At 41.7% G+C, this 20,139-nt stretch overlaps 2 protein-coding genes across 2 annotated transcripts; one reads left to right on the top strand and one right to left on the bottom strand.

Moving 5' to 3' along the window:
- Nucleotides 1-323: 323 nt before the first annotated feature.
- Nucleotides 324-9,900, top strand: LOC136445730 (cholesterol oxidase-like). The gene is made up of 12 exons (XM_066443865.1): nucleotides 324-447; nucleotides 2,123-2,235; nucleotides 2,741-2,900; nucleotides 3,678-3,788; nucleotides 4,134-4,356; nucleotides 4,740-4,888; nucleotides 5,541-5,704; nucleotides 6,141-6,348; nucleotides 6,750-6,956; nucleotides 7,629-7,818; nucleotides 8,253-8,392; nucleotides 9,351-9,900. Exons 1-12 carry the CDS (start codon nucleotides 394-396, stop codon nucleotides 9,531-9,533), a joined length of 1,902 nt encoding a protein of 633 aa, XP_066299962.1. The 5' UTR covers nucleotides 324-393; the 3' UTR covers nucleotides 9,534-9,900.
- Nucleotides 9,901-11,811: 1,911 nt separating this feature from the next.
- Nucleotides 11,812-18,988, bottom strand: LOC136446327 (zonadhesin-like). Its single transcript, XM_066444678.1, has 12 exons — nucleotides 18,783-18,988; nucleotides 18,316-18,363; nucleotides 17,769-17,880; nucleotides 17,253-17,382; nucleotides 16,298-16,662; nucleotides 15,777-15,933; nucleotides 15,086-15,321; nucleotides 14,651-14,807; nucleotides 14,047-14,283; nucleotides 13,299-13,523; nucleotides 12,434-12,679; nucleotides 11,812-11,931 (listed from the first exon to the last, which is right to left on the bottom strand). Exons 2-12 carry the CDS (start codon nucleotides 18,351-18,353, stop codon nucleotides 11,903-11,905), a joined length of 1,932 nt encoding a protein of 643 aa, XP_066300775.1. The 5' UTR covers nucleotides 18,354-18,363; nucleotides 18,783-18,988; the 3' UTR covers nucleotides 11,812-11,902.
- Between the last annotated feature and the right edge of the window lie 1,151 nt (nucleotides 18,989-20,139).

The raw sequence follows: 20,139 nt of genomic DNA, 5'->3' as shown, positions 1-20,139 counted from the left end.
GCTGAATTCAGGATGACAAATAACGCTTAACGAGGAATTAAAACGACCAGTAACGCTTCACGATTAATATACCGATAACGCTTAACGGTAAATTCAGGGCGGCCGGCAACGATTAACGGTGAACTAAAATCGCTCGTAACGCTTAACGGAAAAGGGCATGCAGACCCTCATTACGGGGCTCAAGGTCACTATTTTGAACCACTGTAGCGAAGGAAAAAACATCGCGGGTGAATAAGATTTTCCGTCACCATATTTTGACAAATTTGTTGCATGTTTGTTGCTGTTTTTTGGGTTTGTTGTTGTTGTTGTTCATTCTGCTGTCTTGTCACGCAAGTTGATAATTGTATCCGGGTCAAGGGGCAATCGAGCGAAGCGTTATGTTTACATACAACGATGGCTGCTAAGATCTGTAGCTGTCTTGCGGGAGGGCGGACAGAGCACCCAAAGGTATGTTTACAACGCGGAACGACCTATGTTTCATGAGCAGGCTGTGCATGGCACAGATAGTTTGGCTATTATCTATAGTGACCGCCTGCTAGTGACATATGACGAATGCGCACGTACGCAGAAATTTGAGAGGGGATTTTAGGCACTGTGTTCCAGTGAACAACAGATTAGTGTAGAGGAGGGGCACAGTGTAAGTAAGAGGGCGGTTTCAGCACATGAATATGCTTGGAAGCTTTAAAGGGAACGCTATAGTAACTATGCAGAAACGAGACGGTTACCTTTTTAGGGAAGTTACCCCTATGATTAGCTTTATATTTGTATGCTAGTGGGGTGTACTTTTGTTAGTATACATTATGAGCTTGTTAGGGGCGTTGTCCTATAGTGTATCAAGGTCACAACCTGTCAGTATAGATAAAATCTAACATTGCTTTGTTGAACCCTGTCTGGATAGGTAATGTAACCCACTAGGTTTTTTCCTCAGTACAAATAGAAATATTGTAAGTGCACCGTTAAGTGGCTTATAAGCTGTCTTAGATATTTAGTATTCAAGCGTACAGCCCCGAAGCTGTAATTCATTATAATAATTGTATAGTCACAGAACACTGCCCCTATTGACTCAACCACTACTGATATTAACTGGCACTCCGAACACCGGAGGCAAACGATTAGAACTCAGACAGTTCTGAGTTAACATATGGATTACTTAACATGTCTAAGTACACCATATTTCAAGTATTGTCAAGTCTAGTATGCCAACCACTTGGCGCAAGCAACCATCTCCAGTCACAAGCCACATCAAAGACTCATCAAAACATTGTAACCATTCCCTTTTTACATTAAGTTAACCCTACCCTGTCCTCAGAAACCACCTGTCCTCAGTAACCATTTTTCCTCGGTTTCTTGAGTGGTTACTGAGTCCAGGTTCGACTGTATAACACTTATCCTTAAAAAACTCAGAATATTACAATTTACATAGCTCATTCAAAAATCCACAGTATTGTATACAAGCTACTGAAGAATTCAAAAAAATAATTCACCACAAAAGAGCTAGAGGCATTATCCCAGCCTTTGTTTGTCCGGTGTTACCTGAGGCCAACCGTCTACCCTAAATCGGGGCTTGTGTTCAAAACACGCAACCCATTGTCTGTCCGGAAGAAGAGAGTTTTACAACAAGTAATTTAACCCAGACATGAACTATTCACCCACGTCCACATGTTCTATACCTCGTTTGGCATGATAGGTCGTCCAAGTCTAACAACTGAACACGCCCTCTTTGAGATGGCCTTGAAACATGTTTACCTTCGATGTAACAAGGCCAACTTTTTGTTTTGACTGAAACTCAACGATTTGAAATGTGTTTTTTTAGGGGGGGGGGGGGGCACCCGTCTGCTATGCAGACGTCGTGGTTGTTGCTATATGTAGTCCACCGAAATTGACAACGTACAATTGTGGTAGGAGGAAAGGGTAATAAACATTAAAAGACTTATCTTGAGACAGCTACAGTACACCTTACGAGGTCTTAATTTTTTGGGTCGATGAAGTAGGGACAGCTACGCCATTCTTACTCTTTTCATCTAATATTCTCTTTTCAACTTTACACTTTCCTTTCTCACATTCAAGGAATCATCTTTATGTCTGAGCCACACTTTCTAAATGTAAAACGTTCCCGTTTCAGTACACATACGAACGACTCTCCAAGTCAACCGCCACAGACATCAAGGCCAAGTACAATGTGGCTGTGATCGGGTCAGGGTATGGTGGATCCATCGCTGCAAGTCGGGCAGCAAGGTAAGGTCATGATGAGATGTATTAACGGGTGAAGTCATAGTCTGGCTTCTTAATAGACGTTAACGTTCCTGCACTGTATGGAATGTTAACATGGATTGCGGAATTCCGATATTTTTAGTGTGCATAGCAGAACAGAAGAGGTATTCAAAATGATTATCATACTTATTTGTGATATAATTATGTACTAGGGTATTTTAACCATGATATCTACATCTGCAAAATGACACAGGAAAGTCGTTTCCTATTGTTTCATCAAGCTACAACTCCCCGAATTACTTATGACCTTCTTCATGATGAATGGCCCAATCAATTTCGACACATGGACATTTTGTTCACGTGACTCTAGTGAAGGGTCATAGATTATTGAAAGTCAATTTCTTCCTGTTGAATTGAAAATCAAAACTACATTGCCAACCCACTAAGATGAGTTTCAATATAATGCTAAGACATCCACCGATGAAATAAATAAATTTGAACTTGGACGACCTTGACCTATGACCCACAGAGCGGGGGTGTCTGTGTGTGTCCTTGAGCGGGGTAAGGAGCTGCAGCCCGGAGAGTACCCGGATGACATCCACCAGGCGGCGCGGGAGACACAGGTGGACATCAACACCGGCGACTCCATCATCGACTGCAAGCTCGGGCAGCCAACCGATCTAGTTGATGTTTGTATACATTCTTTATTTATGGTTTATTCAGTGCAGCCCAAATGGGCTGAATTGCGAAATTCAGTACATCATTCCCCATAGATAATAAAATACAACGAATCATATCTCACTGTACATTAAAATCATCATTATACATAGAATATTCGTTCATACACTTTGTTGTTCAAGAGTTTGACGATATATGTCAGGGGACTGTTGACATACAGCTTAGTACGTGCTGGTATGAGGTCAAATTTACTTTTTTTGTCTTGTTATCCTCTTTGTCACTTCGCCCCTTCGGTTTGGCAGCCAGTGATGGTAAAAGTTTGACTTGGGCAGTTTCTTTCTGAACTCCAGGCACAGGTCTTCTCTTCTGTCATAGAGGCTCTGTAATTTGAGAGCTTTACAGGCCTGGTTGCACAAGAGGTTGTGTCCCTTTACTACCTTTACGTTGAGTTGGTTATATTTCTTCCTACATTTGAATGATTGATTGCTTAATATGTTGATTTACTCATATCTATTCATCTACATCTATGTATGGGTTGATTAGTTTGCATCCACTTGACTGTTTGTATGGTTTGTATGTAACGTTATAGATGTAGTAGACCTTGCGAACGCCGTTGTGATTTCGTTGTGTCAATGAAGATATCCTATTTTTTGTTTCTTTGACAAAGTTTCCAGTTAATTTTCCGTCATATCATGTCATGACATTCATGTCCCAGCCTTGATTTAACGAAGATGTCATTGAAATATTTGTTTGTTTGTTTGTTTGTTTGTTTTTTTGTTTGTTTATAGGTTATCGTGAACCATGATGTCACAGTTGTAAAAGGATGTGGGTTGGGAGGTGGGTCTCTCATAAACGCAAACGTCGGGCTGGACTGCGACCCGAGGGTGTTCGACGATGAGGTTTGTTACCACCTGTTGGAAGTCACGTGACTATGGCGTAATATAGTGTCCGCCATGTTGGTCGGCTAAAGAAACATGCATATATGCTGTCAACAGTCCAGGGTTGCGAATGTACTGGATGCGCCATCTATATTTCCATGCGTACACACTAGTAAATAATCACTGTTGCTCTAACAGTTTTCTCCAATAGACTCTGCTTAGAATCTGGGTTTGCTTTAACGGTAGGAAATGCTTGGCTTCGGTTTTAAAACAAAGGCGATAAACAGCAAATATCCTCTCATGAAAACACACTAAATGGATAAGTTGGATCATCTTGTGTCCTATATTTTCCATCCTGTATTGAAGGCATGGCCAAAGGTATTTCGCGACGACCTAGCGGCTGTGAATGGGGTTGACCGGGAACATGCTTGGCAGATGCTCAAGCCTGCCCCGTACCCCCGTCGGTACCCTTCGCTGACCAAGATGGGACAGCTAAAGAAGGCAGCCAAGGCGGTAGCGAAGGAGGTTCTGGACATCGAAGACGTCGATAAAGTCTTCTACAGACCGCCTCTGTACGTTAATTTCAAAGGTAAGTGGAATTTCAAGACAGAACTTGGAAGCTAAGCTTGTACTTTAAAAGTCTTAAGTCCCATTTGATAGGAACTGCAAGGTAAAATGAACTCGGATAATCATTTCTTGTTCTTCGTATGTCTCTCTTCGTGCATATGTCTCAATCAGAACCTCTCAGGACTGTTTAAAAAAAAATTAGTACACAGTAGAAATCTGCCAAAATAGGAAAAAACTCTTTTTCCAATTGCTTACCGGTAAGACAAGAATCAAATTTCTACCTCGAACACTCTTCTGAAAAAAAAATAGTTCGAAAATTTCTAACCAATTCAGCCTAAGAGAAGTTCTACCATCCATTTAGTTCGATCGAGACTTCAAAATTCTTTTTTTTTTCATCTCACACAGACACGAAGTCTAACCACGTGGGAGTTCCCCAGTTGGCATGTGTGGGTTGTGGGAACTGCTGTTCAGGATGTAACTATGGCGCTAAGAACACCCTCATCATGAACTACCTACCTGACGCCAAGAACCACGGGGCGGACATCTTCACTAAGGTAAGCACTTCTCTCTATCTTCATCCGACAAGAGGTTTATAGAAGGAGAAGAACTTTATTGCGCTACAATTGTATCAGGTACAATGTATGCCAACTTGTACATACATGTACAGAAACAGCAATCTTTATTGACACGACAAAAGTACAGCGACGTTCGTAAGGTCTTCTACAACTATACATGCAAAACAACAAACAGAGGTATACAAAATGATTAATCTAAGTACCAGTATATGAATACCTCAACATGTCGAGTTTAACGTATCACTTACGCTACTAGATCTAAGATCTAAACATTCTTTGATATATTTACCTATTTGTACACAGTAAGGATTGTCTCCTTCTAGAATGTATTTGAATTTATCTATAGAATGGAATATATCAAATTCTGTTGTTGAACTATTGCTGATATCAAACAAAACGTTGGATTTCAATTTTAAGAAACTAAGACGTCGAATAACTCGTCGTACTTGCCATGTTGATGTTTAAGATTGCTATTCCTATCTTTATGAAAATATTTGAATACCTTCTGGTCAGACTAGTTCTATTGGATCACCTACTATATTGTACGGTCGACCGAAGCAGGTAATACTATATATAAGTTACAATACAAAAAAGATTTAGTCAGATTGTCACCTTTTTTAACGTTCTACAGGTTGAGGTTGAAGCCATTGAGAGAGACGGCGAGGAATGGCGGGTATCTTATGTCACTCACGCAGACGACAACGCCGGAGAGGAGCGGAGACTGCGCGCTGACATCGTCATTCTTGGGGCGGGAACACTGGGCTCCACCAAGATATTACTCAACTCCAGAAAAAGGTAAAGGAGTTTTGAAGAATTATGGGAATTACAGAATCGATATCTTTCTCACTATAGTATTGCTATTCAACTGTTTGTATGTCCCTTGGTGTACATATTAAGCCTGTATTCTTGTTTAATGTATAACATTTCATGGGTTTTCATACCTGAAATAAAGAATGAATAATTGCGCTATATTCAAAGAGGGGTAGATTGACGGTTATTTCGGCTTTTGCGCCGCGTAATCCTGACTTGGCATATGTATTGGTGCCTCCTAGCAAAGTATGCCAAATTGCATCATCAGCACAGTCACCCTTTCGTAAAATTTTACGAATTGGCCGCAAAATTTGAAAATTGTTTTGGAAAAAAAAAAAAAATTACAACTAAAACGTCTCGAAGTTAGTTTTTCTTCTGATTAGATTTGGGGTCTCCTTAGAATATCATCTGTGAAATAAAGTTTCTTCAACCTTGATGTTTATCATTATCTTTTATGCTTTTATCCTAGAGGTCTCCACCTGTCCGATCAGTTGGGAGAACGCTTCAGTACGAACGGGGACACTATCAGCTTCAGTTATGACGGCACTGACCCGGTGGAGTCGGTAGGACTCCCGCCCGACTTTGATGAAAAGAAACCCGTAGGTAAATACGTACATGATGTTACCAACGTCAAGACAAGATAACGTTATCAACTACGTTTGCGTCTTTAATCTTCAAATTGTATGCATGACATCCGCACACAAATAGGTGCTGTCCTGTTGGCGTGTTGCTGAGAAAAAAAAGAGGAGTGAATACTGTTTTCTGTTTTCTGCAAAGGTTAACGACATACAACAATACGTGTCGCCAGTCTGCTGCAGGACCTTGAAAATGATATCGCAAGTTTAAAAAAGATGTACATGTACACACATGTACTTATTGCCCTAGATCTGTAGAAATTAAGTTTACTTTGCACTACCGCAGAAAAATCTCAGTTTGTTTCTCGCACATAAAAGATTAGGGTCTTCAGATGATATCGTTCAAAAATGCAATCTTGTGTGGCCCTCGTCTCATCCACTGTGTTATCAATGAGCCATCAATCCCCCCCCCTACCCTAGGTCCGTGTATCAGCAGTATCATAGACCTGCGCAGTCCGCAGAAGCCCCTGCGGCAGGGGTACGTGATCGAGGACAGCTCCCCGCCCCACATGACGGAGATGGGGTACAGCATTCTGATGGCGATAGAGAGCCATGTTAGCGGGATAGACACCTTTCCCGACAAAAGCCTCTGGGAGGACGCGGTAAGTAGCTGATCTAATGTTTGATCTCATGAATATCCTACATATTACAAAGACTAGAAGACTTTTATCCTCTTGCTCCCAGTTTGCAAGGGTTTGCAAGGATGTTTGGCAGTACCATGGGGTTCGATCTTGTGTAACAGCAACTGATAATATGTCGCAGACTGTATACATCATGACCACAAGACCGTTATCCCATTTTGTTTCAGATTTTTGGGTTTGGGTGTGTCTGGATGTTTGTATTGTCGTGTGTTCGTGTCTGGATGTTTGTTTGATGTGTGTTCATAATCCCTTCAATGTACTGTTAGTAGAGTGGCAGAGACTGAGTGGGAATATGGTTTTACGGCAAAAGTCAGACTTTTGGGAGTGGCAGGAAGTAAACGTTCACAGGTGGTAGAAGTAGTCGTTTAATTCTATCAGACATGACAGACATTCATGAAGTTAATGGAATATTTATTCTCGGGGAGTTATCTTTTCGGTGTTTTTTTTTTAATTTTTTTCACAGTACTATATTTTCAACAAGCTAGTCACGTTTGCTGTAGAGTGACAGGAAGTGATCAATGGACACACGTAATTTTGTTCAAAACCTTAATCGAATAATCAATGAACTACAATCAAACAAGACGTACGAGAAATATTTCACTGAGGAGTGAGATCTTGGAACTCTTGTTCCAGATGCGAGGGCTCCGCCCGGACAACATTTCCCGGACTCTTGGAATGCTGACTATGAGTCAGGATAAAGCACAGGGAAAACTGATCCTGGACGAGCAAGGCGCCATTGTCATGCACTACCCCAACATCGGGGAGGAGAAGAACTTTGAGTTAGTGAACAAGGGGCATAAGGTGGCCGCTGGAAGCCTGGAAGGTACGCATACTTAGCTTGCATATTTCGAGGACAGGTTTCACTTTTGAGCTTAAGTTACCATATGACCCACCAGAACTTTTTTCCAGAGTAGCCTTCCAGAAGTCGTAAGTTTATAGTCCTGTCTCCCCCTGGCAATCTAATGCACTGTCATATTCATCGTACCATTTTTTTTCGAAAGATTTCATCAAAGTTATTACAGAATGTGTACCAGACAACTATAAATGTCCTGCGAATGTCCAAAAGTTGCTCTCAAATTCGAAGACCAGTCGTACGTACAACGAATGTGATCGGGTCCGAAGAAATGTGGTCCTCCCACGTATAACATATGTTTACCATTAGTTTACTTCAAAGAATCGATCCAGTTTCTCCATCCTCTTTGTGTCTGAGACACTGTCCGACAAGTCTTACCCCTCTTGTCCTTGTTCTCTTGGAAGGTACCTTCATCCCGAACCCTGTGTGGGGAGGCCTGTTCGCCAAGTCCCGGGACGTGAAGTCGGTCATCACGGTCCATCCGCTGGGAGGGTGTGCCATGGGAGAGTCGGGCCAGACCGGGGTAGTCAACCACAAGGGACAGGTAATGGTATTCTTTTAATTCAGTTAACATCATTAAAAAAATTGACAAGGCAAAATGTCGATGTGTCGATATGTGCAACTTCATATATATCCTCGCCGCCACTTGCATAGAATGAAAAGAAAATGGTATGAAGCAAGCAAATATTTGAAGAAAGGAAATAGTATTTTTTATCTGCATTTCTCTATTACATTTGAATTTGTCTATTCAGTGAAACCGTTGTTTTTATCATGAAAGTAGATAGTTGAACTTTTTTTCCTACACAAGAAATTCTAATAAAAGACCTTTCACACCTAACTAAAAGGATATGTTTTCTTAACCCAATATATATGAGCTTTCATGCGAACACATGAACATCTTATTTATCATATCTTATTGAATAAGATAGAAGATGAGTGTCATTTTACAACAATGAAATATCATCTTCAATTTTATACAAGATAAGTTTCCTAGTTTTCAATATCTAAATAGCACAGAAAAATTCACATTCCGTATGCAAGTAGATAAATCACGTACTATAATGTACATCTGTCCTTATGGCATTTGGAGTTTCTTTTTTCACAACCAGGAATCTCACATGCTGACGTTTCGGTGTCTGTCAGACACCTTCTTCAGAGCTTCTGACTGGAGTACTGCTTCTCGCCGCTATAAGTAGCCGATGTAGGTGGCGCTTTTGCGGCGAGAACACAATCCCAAACGTGGCTGAGCTTGTATCCCCCCTCGTCGCCGTTTATCACTGGTGAGATTCCTGGTTGTGAAAAAAGAAACACCAAATATCCTATGTTCTACAAATCTGATGAAATTATTTTCGGATGTCCTTATGACATTTAAAACTGTCTAAACTTAAGAAGCGAGAAGAAGTGGGACTTGTAAATACTAATATACATAAGCTTTATCATCTTGAGCTGCATGTACCTAGCATAGACATACAATAAAGGTATTTCATTCATTTATCTTGAAGGTGTTTGAAGGGAACACAAGTGACGTGTACGACACCCTGTACGTGGTAGACGGCGCCGTCATCCCCCGTAGTCTGGGAGTCAACCCCACCCTCACCATCTGCATGGTCGCCGAGCGCTGCATGAGACTCATGGCGGAGGACTGCGGCTGGACCATAAACTACAGCTTCGGCAAGAAACACTAGGCCGATGTATACATTATTACCTTCGCCAAGAAGGTTATGCTTTTGGTACCTTTTATATGTAACGCTGTGTATGTAATATGTAATACTATGTGGATGAACAGCATAACTTGAGAAGGCATGGATGGATTGTCTTTATATTTGGTATGGGGATAGGTCTTGATGAGACCTAAATGATTGGATTTCGGTCTACCGGATTGTTACGGTACTGCAGTGGAACTTCCGGTTTTGTACCTCGTGTTCTGGACATTTATTTTTGAGTGGCAGATAGGTCTGGGTTTGTACTATATTTTGCCTCAAATGATTTCTGTATGTCAGACAAAAGATGGCATTTTCCATGTGTTTTAAAGAACGTGTTAACTTATTGTTTGTGCAAACAGAACTAAAACCCATCACTATATCTGCTGATGGTGAGGATGATGACAATGATGATGAGGATGAAAATATGTAAAAATGATAGTGACATGTAAATGGGTATGGTGAGGATGATAATGATAATGATGAGCCAGATGATCTGAAGCAGTTGGGCAATTCCCTGGATACGTTTAAACTTTAAAAATTAAATTAAAGATAGTCCTGATTTCAGTTGAAGGCTAGAAGTAGTAAGAACTTTATGGTACACAATCCATATCGGCTTACGCATATTCACGTACGCTAACGTATAACACATGCATGGACAAATTTAAAGGCAAACATACTCTTGAATCCAAAGTGTAATTTTCTTTCATTTAGTTATTATCCGCAAGTTAAGAATGATACAATGTCCAGCTTTGGTGCCTTTGACTGTCAGGTTAGAGTATTATTTCATGCAACATTATAGCACATATATGTCGTAGCTTCTATATCATTCAATAAGATAACTATAGTAACCCTGGGTCACCCATACATGTATGTTATTTGTTTACGTCATTTCAGTCTCAATCAAATAGAATTGAATAGTGTCCTAAATTACTGTTTTATATCATTTATTTTCTAAACTTAATTTTCTAAATTATTCTTAGATAATCATTCATTTTCTAAATCCATTTTATAAACTTGATACAATTTGTGATGATTAAAAATGGAGATATAGTTTTGGGTGTGTCTGTCTGTTTGTTTGTCTGTCTGTTTGTGTTTCCGCACCATTCCAGTCAGCATAACTCAAGAGCCTCTTGATGGATTACAATGATATTTGGTATGTGGGCAGGTGTTGTGAAGCCGAAATTCAAGGTCGATTTTGGGCCCCCTGGTATGTGACCTTGGTACTGCAGCAGAACTTCAATTTTTGTATCTTTTGACCTGGACGTGCTGTGGTCTTGATTCTTGGGTGGCAGATAGCTTGTGATGTAATAAAGAAGTGGTGTAGGTATGGGCCCCCTAGCAGCTTCCTCTGGAACTGCAGGGGCGTTTTTGTGAAAATCTTCTTAGGAGAATAACTGAACAAAGGAACAACGGATTCCCATCATATTTAGTATGCAGGTAGCTTAGATAGAGATATACACAATGAAGTGCAAATTATGCTAATTGGGACTTAATTTGCATAGCTAATGAGGAAAATCTATATTTGCAGTGTTTTCCATTATAAGACTCAAATACATGTATCGTATGTAGTTTATGGAAAGTGGATCATCAACAGATACCAATGATGCAAATGAATTCCTAATTTGCATAATTGATGCAAAACACCATATCTCATCTAAATTGGAAAATTATAGGACTGTCAATATGATACTTAGTAGGCAGGTAGCTTAGACAGAGACATACATAATGAAGTGCAAATTATGCTAATTGTGACTTAATTTTCATAGCTAATGAGGAAAATCTATATTTGCAGTGTTTTCCATTATCAGACTCAAATACATGTAATATATGTAGTTTATGGAAAGTAGAGCATCAACAGATATCAATTATGCAAATAAATTCCTAATTTGCATAATTAATACAAAGACACCATAATTCATCTAATTGGAAAATTATAGGACTGTCAATATTGCAACATGTGTAAGTTAGATAAAGGTGTTTATGGCCAAGCATATATTATGAAAATGTGTAAATCATTTGCATGAATAGACTTGTTCATGGAGATATGAGGTCGTGGAACTCTTGTTTGTATGGCGTTCCGTCTGCACCGACATAACTATCACATGTGCACCTTAAAAAAATCATATGGCCTTTCAAGTATTGCTTGCAACGCCCTCATGTCGTTATATATTGTACATAACAATCAATTTGCTCATCAAACATATATTACACCCGCGCATGCGCATCACGCTTAAATCCTACATCTAGTTTGAAAAATGGTGATGTATTGACAAAAACTTTGAAAACTCTTTGTAAATCACAGCGTTGTGATGGTCTAGATCTTGTATGGTGACTTGTATAGCATGGCACAATCATAGTTCCTCCTTCTTAGTTTCTGCATCTGAACAAATAGAAAGAAATAATGTGAAGATAAAGCTATATAATGACAAAGGTGCATTTGTCACCTTGCCCCGGTAGGACTACATAATACAAACTGCGAGGCCAAGTGCTTCTTTCATTGAATACCTATAAAGCACCATACGTAAGCAACGTCTGTTCTATCAGTATGACAGTATCATGTATAAACATTTTGATACATAACGGTTTGGTAATAGGACCCCCCCCCCCCCCTTCTGAATAAAGAAGGTATAAAGCCTGATGTGAACACTACTGGTAAGGGCTGTAAGTCCAGAATATGATATGCATATTGCTAGTCTCTAACAGGCTCCAGAGGTGGCTGGAAAGAGTAGAAATTGGCCAAATAGACAAATAACATGCAATATGAATTAGTCCATATAGATATGTATTGGAACAATTTGCCGCTATGAAGGAAGCTAAGCTTGTTAGTAAATGATTCACTTTGTGCACGGAAACGGCGTATGACATTTTTAGTCATAACGCACCCATTGTTTTCCAGTAGGTGTCACAGTCGTATCCTTCACCCGTGGTCTCCCACGGCCTCTCTCCTGTCTCACGATACACGGTCCCGTCCTCGGGGTGCGCGCAGTAACAGTACCCAGTGGAGCTGTGGCACTGCCGAGTGCTGTACGAACCGTCCTCGGCGCACTCCTTGACGAAGAGCCCCACCATGCCAGAGGCCAGGAGGGCGGCAGCTTTGTCACGCTCCTGTTGGCACTTCGTCTTCATACCTAATGTGAAAGGCATACGTTTAAAACCGTAACGTTACTTTTTAACCTCCGTTAATAGTTTAATCAGGTTGGTAAGTCACTGAATAAAAATACTCTTTTTACACAACCAAGTGATTCATTCAACCGACGTTTCGGTGACCATCTTTCACCTTCATCAAGGCAATTCTGACTGGTTCACATTGCACTGTGTCAATATATGCAAATACTTTGCGTTTGGGAATGCATCTATGAGCAGCGACACCTGTCCTGCAGTGCAATGTGAACCAGTCAGAATTGCCTTGATGAAGACGAAGGTAAAAAGAGTATTTTTATTCAGTTACTTTTTAACATTGTATACTCTTTTCCCATTTGATTTGGAATATCCTTATGTCCACCTGAAGATGTTGTTGGTGCTACACATCAACACTATTTTGACTAACAGGTCACTTTGTCGTACTTATCTACAACGTCACCGTAAAGGGTAACCTGGTCACTTGTTCTAGATCTGAGATAAGCTGAAAAATCTATCAAAATGTGAAGCGTGCTGATTCTTTTTTACGTTGGAGTAGAATTACATTGATCAATAGATGTTTGATGAGCAATATTGCAATGAGACGATTAGATCGTCTTTAGTACGTACCATGTTGTTTCCAGTACGTGTCACAGTCTTGCTTTGGCTGTCCCCTCTTTCCGGTCTCCTCGAAGATGGACCCGTCGTTCGGGTTGGCGCAGAAGCAGTAGCCGGTGGACCCGTGGCACTGCACCACGCGGTACTTGCCCTTGTCGTCGCACTGTTTGATGAAGGCCCCGGGCATCGGGATCGCAGAGTCTCGTTCTATCTCACACTTTGTCTTGGGCTCTGGATCTGGGTACATTGACATGTCTGTGTGGTAAATCGGAGGCTGCCAGTAATGCTTAAGTCCCAATAGGAAAAAGGGGCCCGCCGGGTAGCTCAAACGCAGTGTTTTTGCACTTTCGGGCGCGACCCCTACGTGGCCCCGAAGGACACCCTGGGGATGTCGGGCAATTTTTGGGACCCGGGCGGGACCCCAAATCATCTTTACCCGGCCTTAAAATCAGCGCGGGACCCGGTAACAAATAGAGGCCGTGAGGTAATCGTACGAGTACCCCCGTACCACCCACGCAGCTCACCGGGACAAATTTGTGACTTCGGGGCCCGGCCGGGACTACACCCCGACGGGCACCGGCGTAATTGGGACCATAGCATTACCTACAAGTGCCACGCCTTCCCACATTAATGTGTATGAAATGTGTATGACAGGACTTCCCACATTAATGTGTATGACAGGACGCACTACACAAACGCGAGTCTTTCTCATCTACGGGGTGAGCACACACGCAATAGGATACAACATCGCCTGCGTTACCTTGTTCACCTCCTTGCGACTCCCAGTAGGTACTACAGTCGGCTCCTGGCCTCCCCTGCGCGCGAGTCGCCTCGTACAGCGTGCCGGTGTGCGGATGTGCGCAGTAGCAGTCGCCGGTGAACCCGTAGCATTGGACTGGCAGGTACGAGCCGTCGTCGTCACACTGTTTCACGAAGACGTCCATCGCGCCGGACTTCAGGGCAAGCTCACGTTCCTTCTCACACTTGGTCGTCGTATCTGAAAACAAATAGCACGTGAAATGTTATTGTACATTTACGACTCAGGGCTTGAAGTTTCTGGTGCTTCGTAATGGTATAGTCACATTTCTGTCGGGCAGCTTATTACGGGAACAAAAAGTATGACATAAAAGACAACAAAGCACACAAAAAGTAGAAGATTGAATTAATCATGAGCAAAATTTGTGTATATTTCTTGACATAGACTTTTATTTTTCATTCCTATAGCACGTGACCATAGCATTAGACAGAATTACGACAACAAAGTGATAATATTCTTAAGCAGTTCTGTATGCGTGGTACAAAGTTTAGCCCTGTTGTAATTAATTTTTTTTCAAATTGCCGTACTTGAATATTGAAAAACTTGCCTTTCACACAGGTCCAGATAACATGGCTGCCAGTCTCGCTGGTCTCGATACGGGAGTACACCGGGCAGTAGGTCTTGTCTATCGGCGCGCAGAAAACCTTCTTCCTCAGACACATGCAATTGACCCCCACCTTCCTCGACGCCCACTTGGCACCATTCTATACAAAACAAAAAGACAAGATTGTATGATAAAGTAACATATCGATCTCAATAAGATTTCATCAAAAACATTTGCTGAGTCTTACCTAAAGTGTTGTCATTTTGCTTTTAGGCAAGTACATTTTGATATAGTGGTACATACATGCGTGCGTACAAGTACATATTTATCCACAGCCAAACTGTTGCGATGAGTACGTGCATGGGAAATGCAAGTTTATAATCTAATATAGCTCGTACGTGGGGAATTCGAAAGAGAAACAATTTTGAAAATCCGTACCGGGTAGTATTTGCCACTCTCCAGCAGACATCCACCGCACTGACTTATGGGAATGCATCCTCCTTCCCCCCACACGTAGCCAGGGTCGCAGTGGCATGACGGGATACAGCCCATGTGGCAGACGGGGTTCGGCTCCTCGCACGTCGGTTGGCAGCCGCCCTTCCCACACCTCCGGAAGTGGCTGTTTTCTGGGCACTTCCGCTCAGGAGGCTCGCTGGGAGTCTTCTCGGGGGATCCTGTGGTAAATTACGAAGTATTCCGGCATCGAATCCCAGAAAGAATGCAACATGGCAAAAAGGCAAGCGAAAGATGTACTCACTGCTGTTATTTTGTCACATTGAACATTGTGTTGCATTTACATGCCGGACTTTGTATAATTGTGGTGGCTTGTTGAATAATTTCAAGACATAGTAGAAAGTGAAGACCGTCACCCCTACACAAGAAACGATCTCATAATGCCATGTGAGATTTAAATTCAGCTGGTGCCATAAAGATTATTGTCGATTGAATATTCGGTTTGAAGTGCGCATGCGCAGTACAAAGCACTGTGGGTAATATCTCAAGGTTATAGGCCCCTTTTCATATTGCAAGGGATTTCCAAGTTTGACGTATTACCCACAATGCACCATAATGCACATGCGCACTTCAAACCGTGAACCAGCTGCTTGTAACGAAAGGATGGCAGACGTACCGACAGTACAAGTCCAAAGGGGATACTTGTCGCCCCATGTGAGGTCAAAACGGGAGTCCTTAGCGCAGCCGCTACGGTCGATGGGAGTGCAGAACACTTGCCTCCCCAAACACATGCAGTTCGTCCCCTCAGCCTCACCGGCCCACTTCGCACCGTTCTGAATAAAACAACAGGAGAAGAGATCGTTATTTAACGACATTAGGTCGTTTCTTTATTTCTGCAGTTGTGTAAGTGATGTATATATAACTTCTAAGACAGGTTTACAAACGCTTCCATTCTATATGCGTATGGTCGTTTCATGAAACATTGATACATTTGAGAGGCAAAAGTTGGACTGCCTAATACGTAAGTTAGCGTTTTATGATATAGGAAACATAATACAAATATCCTGCCATTGAAATGAAAAATTGCCACGTCTTTGATGAATGTGTGCACTATCCAAATTATTCTATTGGTCGTACATGTTACATGTAACGTTAGCTTTAGCCTTGTAACAGTTCTGCAATATTTTGTAGGCATACCGGGTAGTAGTCGCCTCCATCAACGGAACATCCATCGCATTGACTCCTGGGAATACAGCGTTCCTCTTTCCAAAAGTAGCCGGGGTCGCAGTGACAGCCTGGCGGCTTGCACTCCCGGGTACACATGGGGTTCGGGTTCTCGCAGGTCCGCTTGCAGGTACCGCATTTCCGGAAATGGCTGTGCTCGGGGCACTTCCGGTCGGGGCACTGGTCCTCGGCGATGCACTTCCCGTCATGCAGCACGAAGCCGTCGTCACACTGGCAGCTTGGGATGCACTGCAAGGTACAGACCGGCAAGGGTCTGTCGCACGTCGGCCTGCAGGCGCCGTGGCCGCATCCATCGAAGTGGGCATTTTCTCCACAATCTGTTGGCAACAGGAACATGTCAAAATGCCTTGTTCATTTGTTTGTTTGCGGTAATAAATCACACTTTGGACGGGCAACAAAACAGTTGATTGACACATTTTCATGATCAAAAAGGCTCACCAAAAGATCTCCAGGACTTTCTTCAGGAAAAACATGCCAAAATCTCCCGCCTCCATGAAATATTTACAGTCCCTCCTATATCTTGTTTAAATGAAATACATCGTACATGAAAATAAGGTTTGAACTGACATTACATGCGTCTATTGATCACTTCCTATCACTCTATGGTGAGCGTGATTGGCATATGGAAAATATACAACTACCAAAACACAGACAAACAGGCCGATCAAAAGCAACGCCTATGAATTAGTAGCCCAAACCATTTACCCTATGACATGGAATGTCTGTCATGTGTGATTAACAACTATTATAAATCTACGTCATCTACTTCCTGTCACTCACATAGGTCTAAGCTAAAGAAAGCCGTGAAAAAGCTCACAGGTCAAGTTGACATGTATTTTGTTGAATTAGGACAGGCAAAGGCTAACGTCATGACTGTTATATACACATTCTTAGTCTACAGGCTTACCTTGAGGAGAAGATCCATTCTTCTTACAGGTGCCGTGCGCGTTAAAGTCGTCATGAGGTTTGTCACAGATGAGGCCCTTATCGCAGACGCCTCCAATGTTCCATGGACCTCCGCACTCCTCTCCTTCAACCTGGGATTGGATCACAGATTTTAGTCATTTTCAAATTGTAAAGTCATTTTCCACATGTTAAGCACATCACGTCAAAAGCCCTGTATTTCAACCGACTGTTGGTGCCAAGGTATTTGACGCTGCGAGGTTCTTGTCATGATATGTATATAAAACAATCATTAACAATAATAAACATGTCAATCTTCTTCATCTAATGTTCCCATTTTGTATGTATATTTTGCTTTCTGCATATTTTGTGCTGGGTTGTACATTTTGTCCAGCGGTACAGATATTGGAAGCAACTCGCTTGAGGAAAGCATCAGTGTGTATTTTCCTACCTGTTTAAAAAAGACATGGAGAAACGCTATTATAAAACGATAGGTGGCGTTGTTGTATTGGTGTCTCACCTTTGCACACACATTGCAGCACCCGCACACTCCCTTGACAATCCCCCCGGGGCAGTTTTCAGGCGCCTGGCATCGGGCTGAGTTACACGGTTGACATGTAAGGGTGTGGGAACTACATGGACACAAACAAAAATATGCAAACAGATCGACCCAAACCAATTCCAAGTAACATCTTCCATTGACCCCATGACCTAGAATGCCTGTCATGTCTGATAAAAGACGTCTTCTATCATCTCTGAACTCTACTTCCGGTCACTCCTGCAAGGTGACACCATCTTACCACTCACTTTCTGTCACTCTACTAACAATGTATTGAGATAACTAAGAACACACAAAAACATTCAGACACACCGAAATCAAAACGTTCAAATGCGGAGGCAACAATTGTATTTTCTGTTAAGCAGTCGATGAACAAAAATTTTCACAAATATCTTGCAATACTTGTATATTTTTCATAAAAAAAGATGAATCCGTAATGATTTACAATTTAACTGAACCTCACGTTATCTCTGTACTTAAGAAAAGGGGTATGAATCAAACTTCTTACCTCGCCACCATGCACAACAGAATAACCAGTTGAATCATAATGGTGGTCCTTTGTGCAGAAATGATAGAAACATTGCTCTTAGTAATAGTAAGGCGAACGAACTTATGATACTATATTTGCAATTAGACAATGTATATGTATCGACATATAACGTTATGACGCTTGAAATTGGTACATATATGATTCCACCTTGAAACAATATCACTAGATGTTGTATAGATGAAGGATTGGAGTAAGATTCTTAACGTGCTCAATGCCAACATTTCAAGACACATGTTTAATAATCTATCTGGACCATACTAAAAGTTCTAAGATAATTTTTTTTCATATCACTGTGGAATATCATAACGTTTTGTTGCTAGCATACCTTAGTCATAAACCCCAGTTGATAAGTGTTCAAATTCTTTGCTGCCCCTCCCCTTTTACTTGTACCACTTTCAGTGACTCACGATATCCAAACAAATTACCTTTTTTTCCACAATGAGCTGATCTCTTGGGTACACTTGCACCACGGGCAAGTTGTTGAGCTTCCTTGGAAGCGAAGTGCCAATCTTTAGTGTAGAGGCTTACGTCCGAGCATATCACACACTGCAAGACTTTTTCTTGGGCGATTTTAGATATGGCAAGGACGAGTACTGTAGTTTGGCTGAAACCCGTCTAACAACGTAATGATGTCACTCATAAACGGGTTAAAGTATGAGATATGCGTTCACAACAATGGAACACAAAAGCCTTTCCCGTTGACCAACCAAATAGACTGTCTCTCTTCCATTTTCTAGTTTAAAAAAATGTAAAATCTGCGTACTTGTACGATTGTTCTGCACTCGTAAGTAATCTCGTATGTAATGTAGGTCTTGAAAAATATTACCTTAAGTGTTTTACCTACAAAAGCGATGGAAATGGACTCTTCTTTGAAAACCGGTCGGTTTGGTGAGTCGAAGGGCATGACCCATCCACTCATCGTTAAAGTGTTTTGAATGCACGTCTAGGTGTGTTTTGGAACATTATCAAGAACAAGCGATGTCATTGTCTGGTGTTAACATCTGTTTGCATTGCTTCTTGTGCAGTCTTGCGTGAATGTGGCCTCGTCACATAATTTCCAAGCAGATCTACAGGTCGAGGGCCTAAACAGTATCCAACTTTCCACCGGAAGCCAATTGGATACTGTTAAAGCCCCCCCCCCCCCCTCACTGGACCCGCGGATCGAATTGACAAAGCGCTCAACAAATTTCATCGAAAAAAACTAATCTTTTAAAGCTTTTTTTTGTCATACTTGTACGTTTTGAATGACATTCCCACCATAAAGTCAAGGGTAACACAGATCCAATTTAGGACTCAGCGACGCCGCCAGTGTGCCGCGGGTCCAGTGAGATCGAGGGGGGGGGGGGCTTTCGGCCCATGGATACTGTCTTGCCACCTGCATGTATATCTGCTTGGATATTACTTTTCACGCGTACAGACGGCACCATTGGGGTCATACATCTGTTGATCTTTATGCCCTACCCGGTAAAGCGCCTCATGGCGAAACACACTAACTTTGCACTTAGAGTTGGTAAGTGCACGTTGCGAATCTGCTCAGACAATGTCATCTGTCGAAGTAGGAGATATTGTACAGACAGCAAAATTTCAGATTTGAACTTGAACGATCTATTGTAACGAAATAAAGCGTAATGCACTAGTTGTGTACTAAATGTTGATAAATTCGATCATTTTCATAAATCTATATTTTACCATTGGGCGTGCCTGTACTCTTTACGGGTACGTTTAATACAGTCGATTGGATAAAAGCTTTCCACTCAAGTCTCCGATAAAGTACGACATGCA

This window comes from Branchiostoma lanceolatum, chromosome 12 (genome assembly GCF_035083965.1).
Source record: "Branchiostoma lanceolatum isolate klBraLanc5 chromosome 12, klBraLanc5.hap2, whole genome shotgun sequence".
In the NCBI taxonomy this organism is placed as follows: domain Eukaryota; kingdom Metazoa; phylum Chordata; class Leptocardii; order Amphioxiformes; family Branchiostomatidae; genus Branchiostoma; species Branchiostoma lanceolatum.
This window is presented reverse-complemented; position numbering and strand designations above follow the sequence as displayed.

Bases quoted from the DNA above. Each gene is read 5' to 3' on its own strand.
- LOC136445730 (XM_066443865.1), top strand. From the start codon at position 394: ATGGCTGCTAAGATCTGTAGCTGTCTTGCGGGAGGGCGGACAGAGCAC. The intron at 448-2,122 runs GTATGTTTACAA...TTCCCGTTTCAG, and splicing joins GGCGGACAGAGCACCCAAAG to TACACATACGAACGACTCTC. The intron at 4,889-5,540 runs GTAAGCACTTCT...AACGTTCTACAG, and splicing joins GGGCGGACATCTTCACTAAG to GTTGAGGTTGAAGCCATTGA.
- LOC136446327 (XM_066444678.1), bottom strand. From the start codon at position 18,353: ATGATTCAACTGGTTATTCTGTTGTGCATGGTGGCGAG. The intron at 12,680-13,298 runs GTACGTACTAAA...CTTTCACATTAG, and splicing joins CACGTACTGGAAACAACATG to GTATGAAGACGAAGTGCCAA. The intron at 11,932-12,433 runs GTGCGTTATGAC...CTATTTGTTCAG, and splicing joins CACCTACTGGAAAACAATGG to ATGCAGAAACTAAGAAGGAG.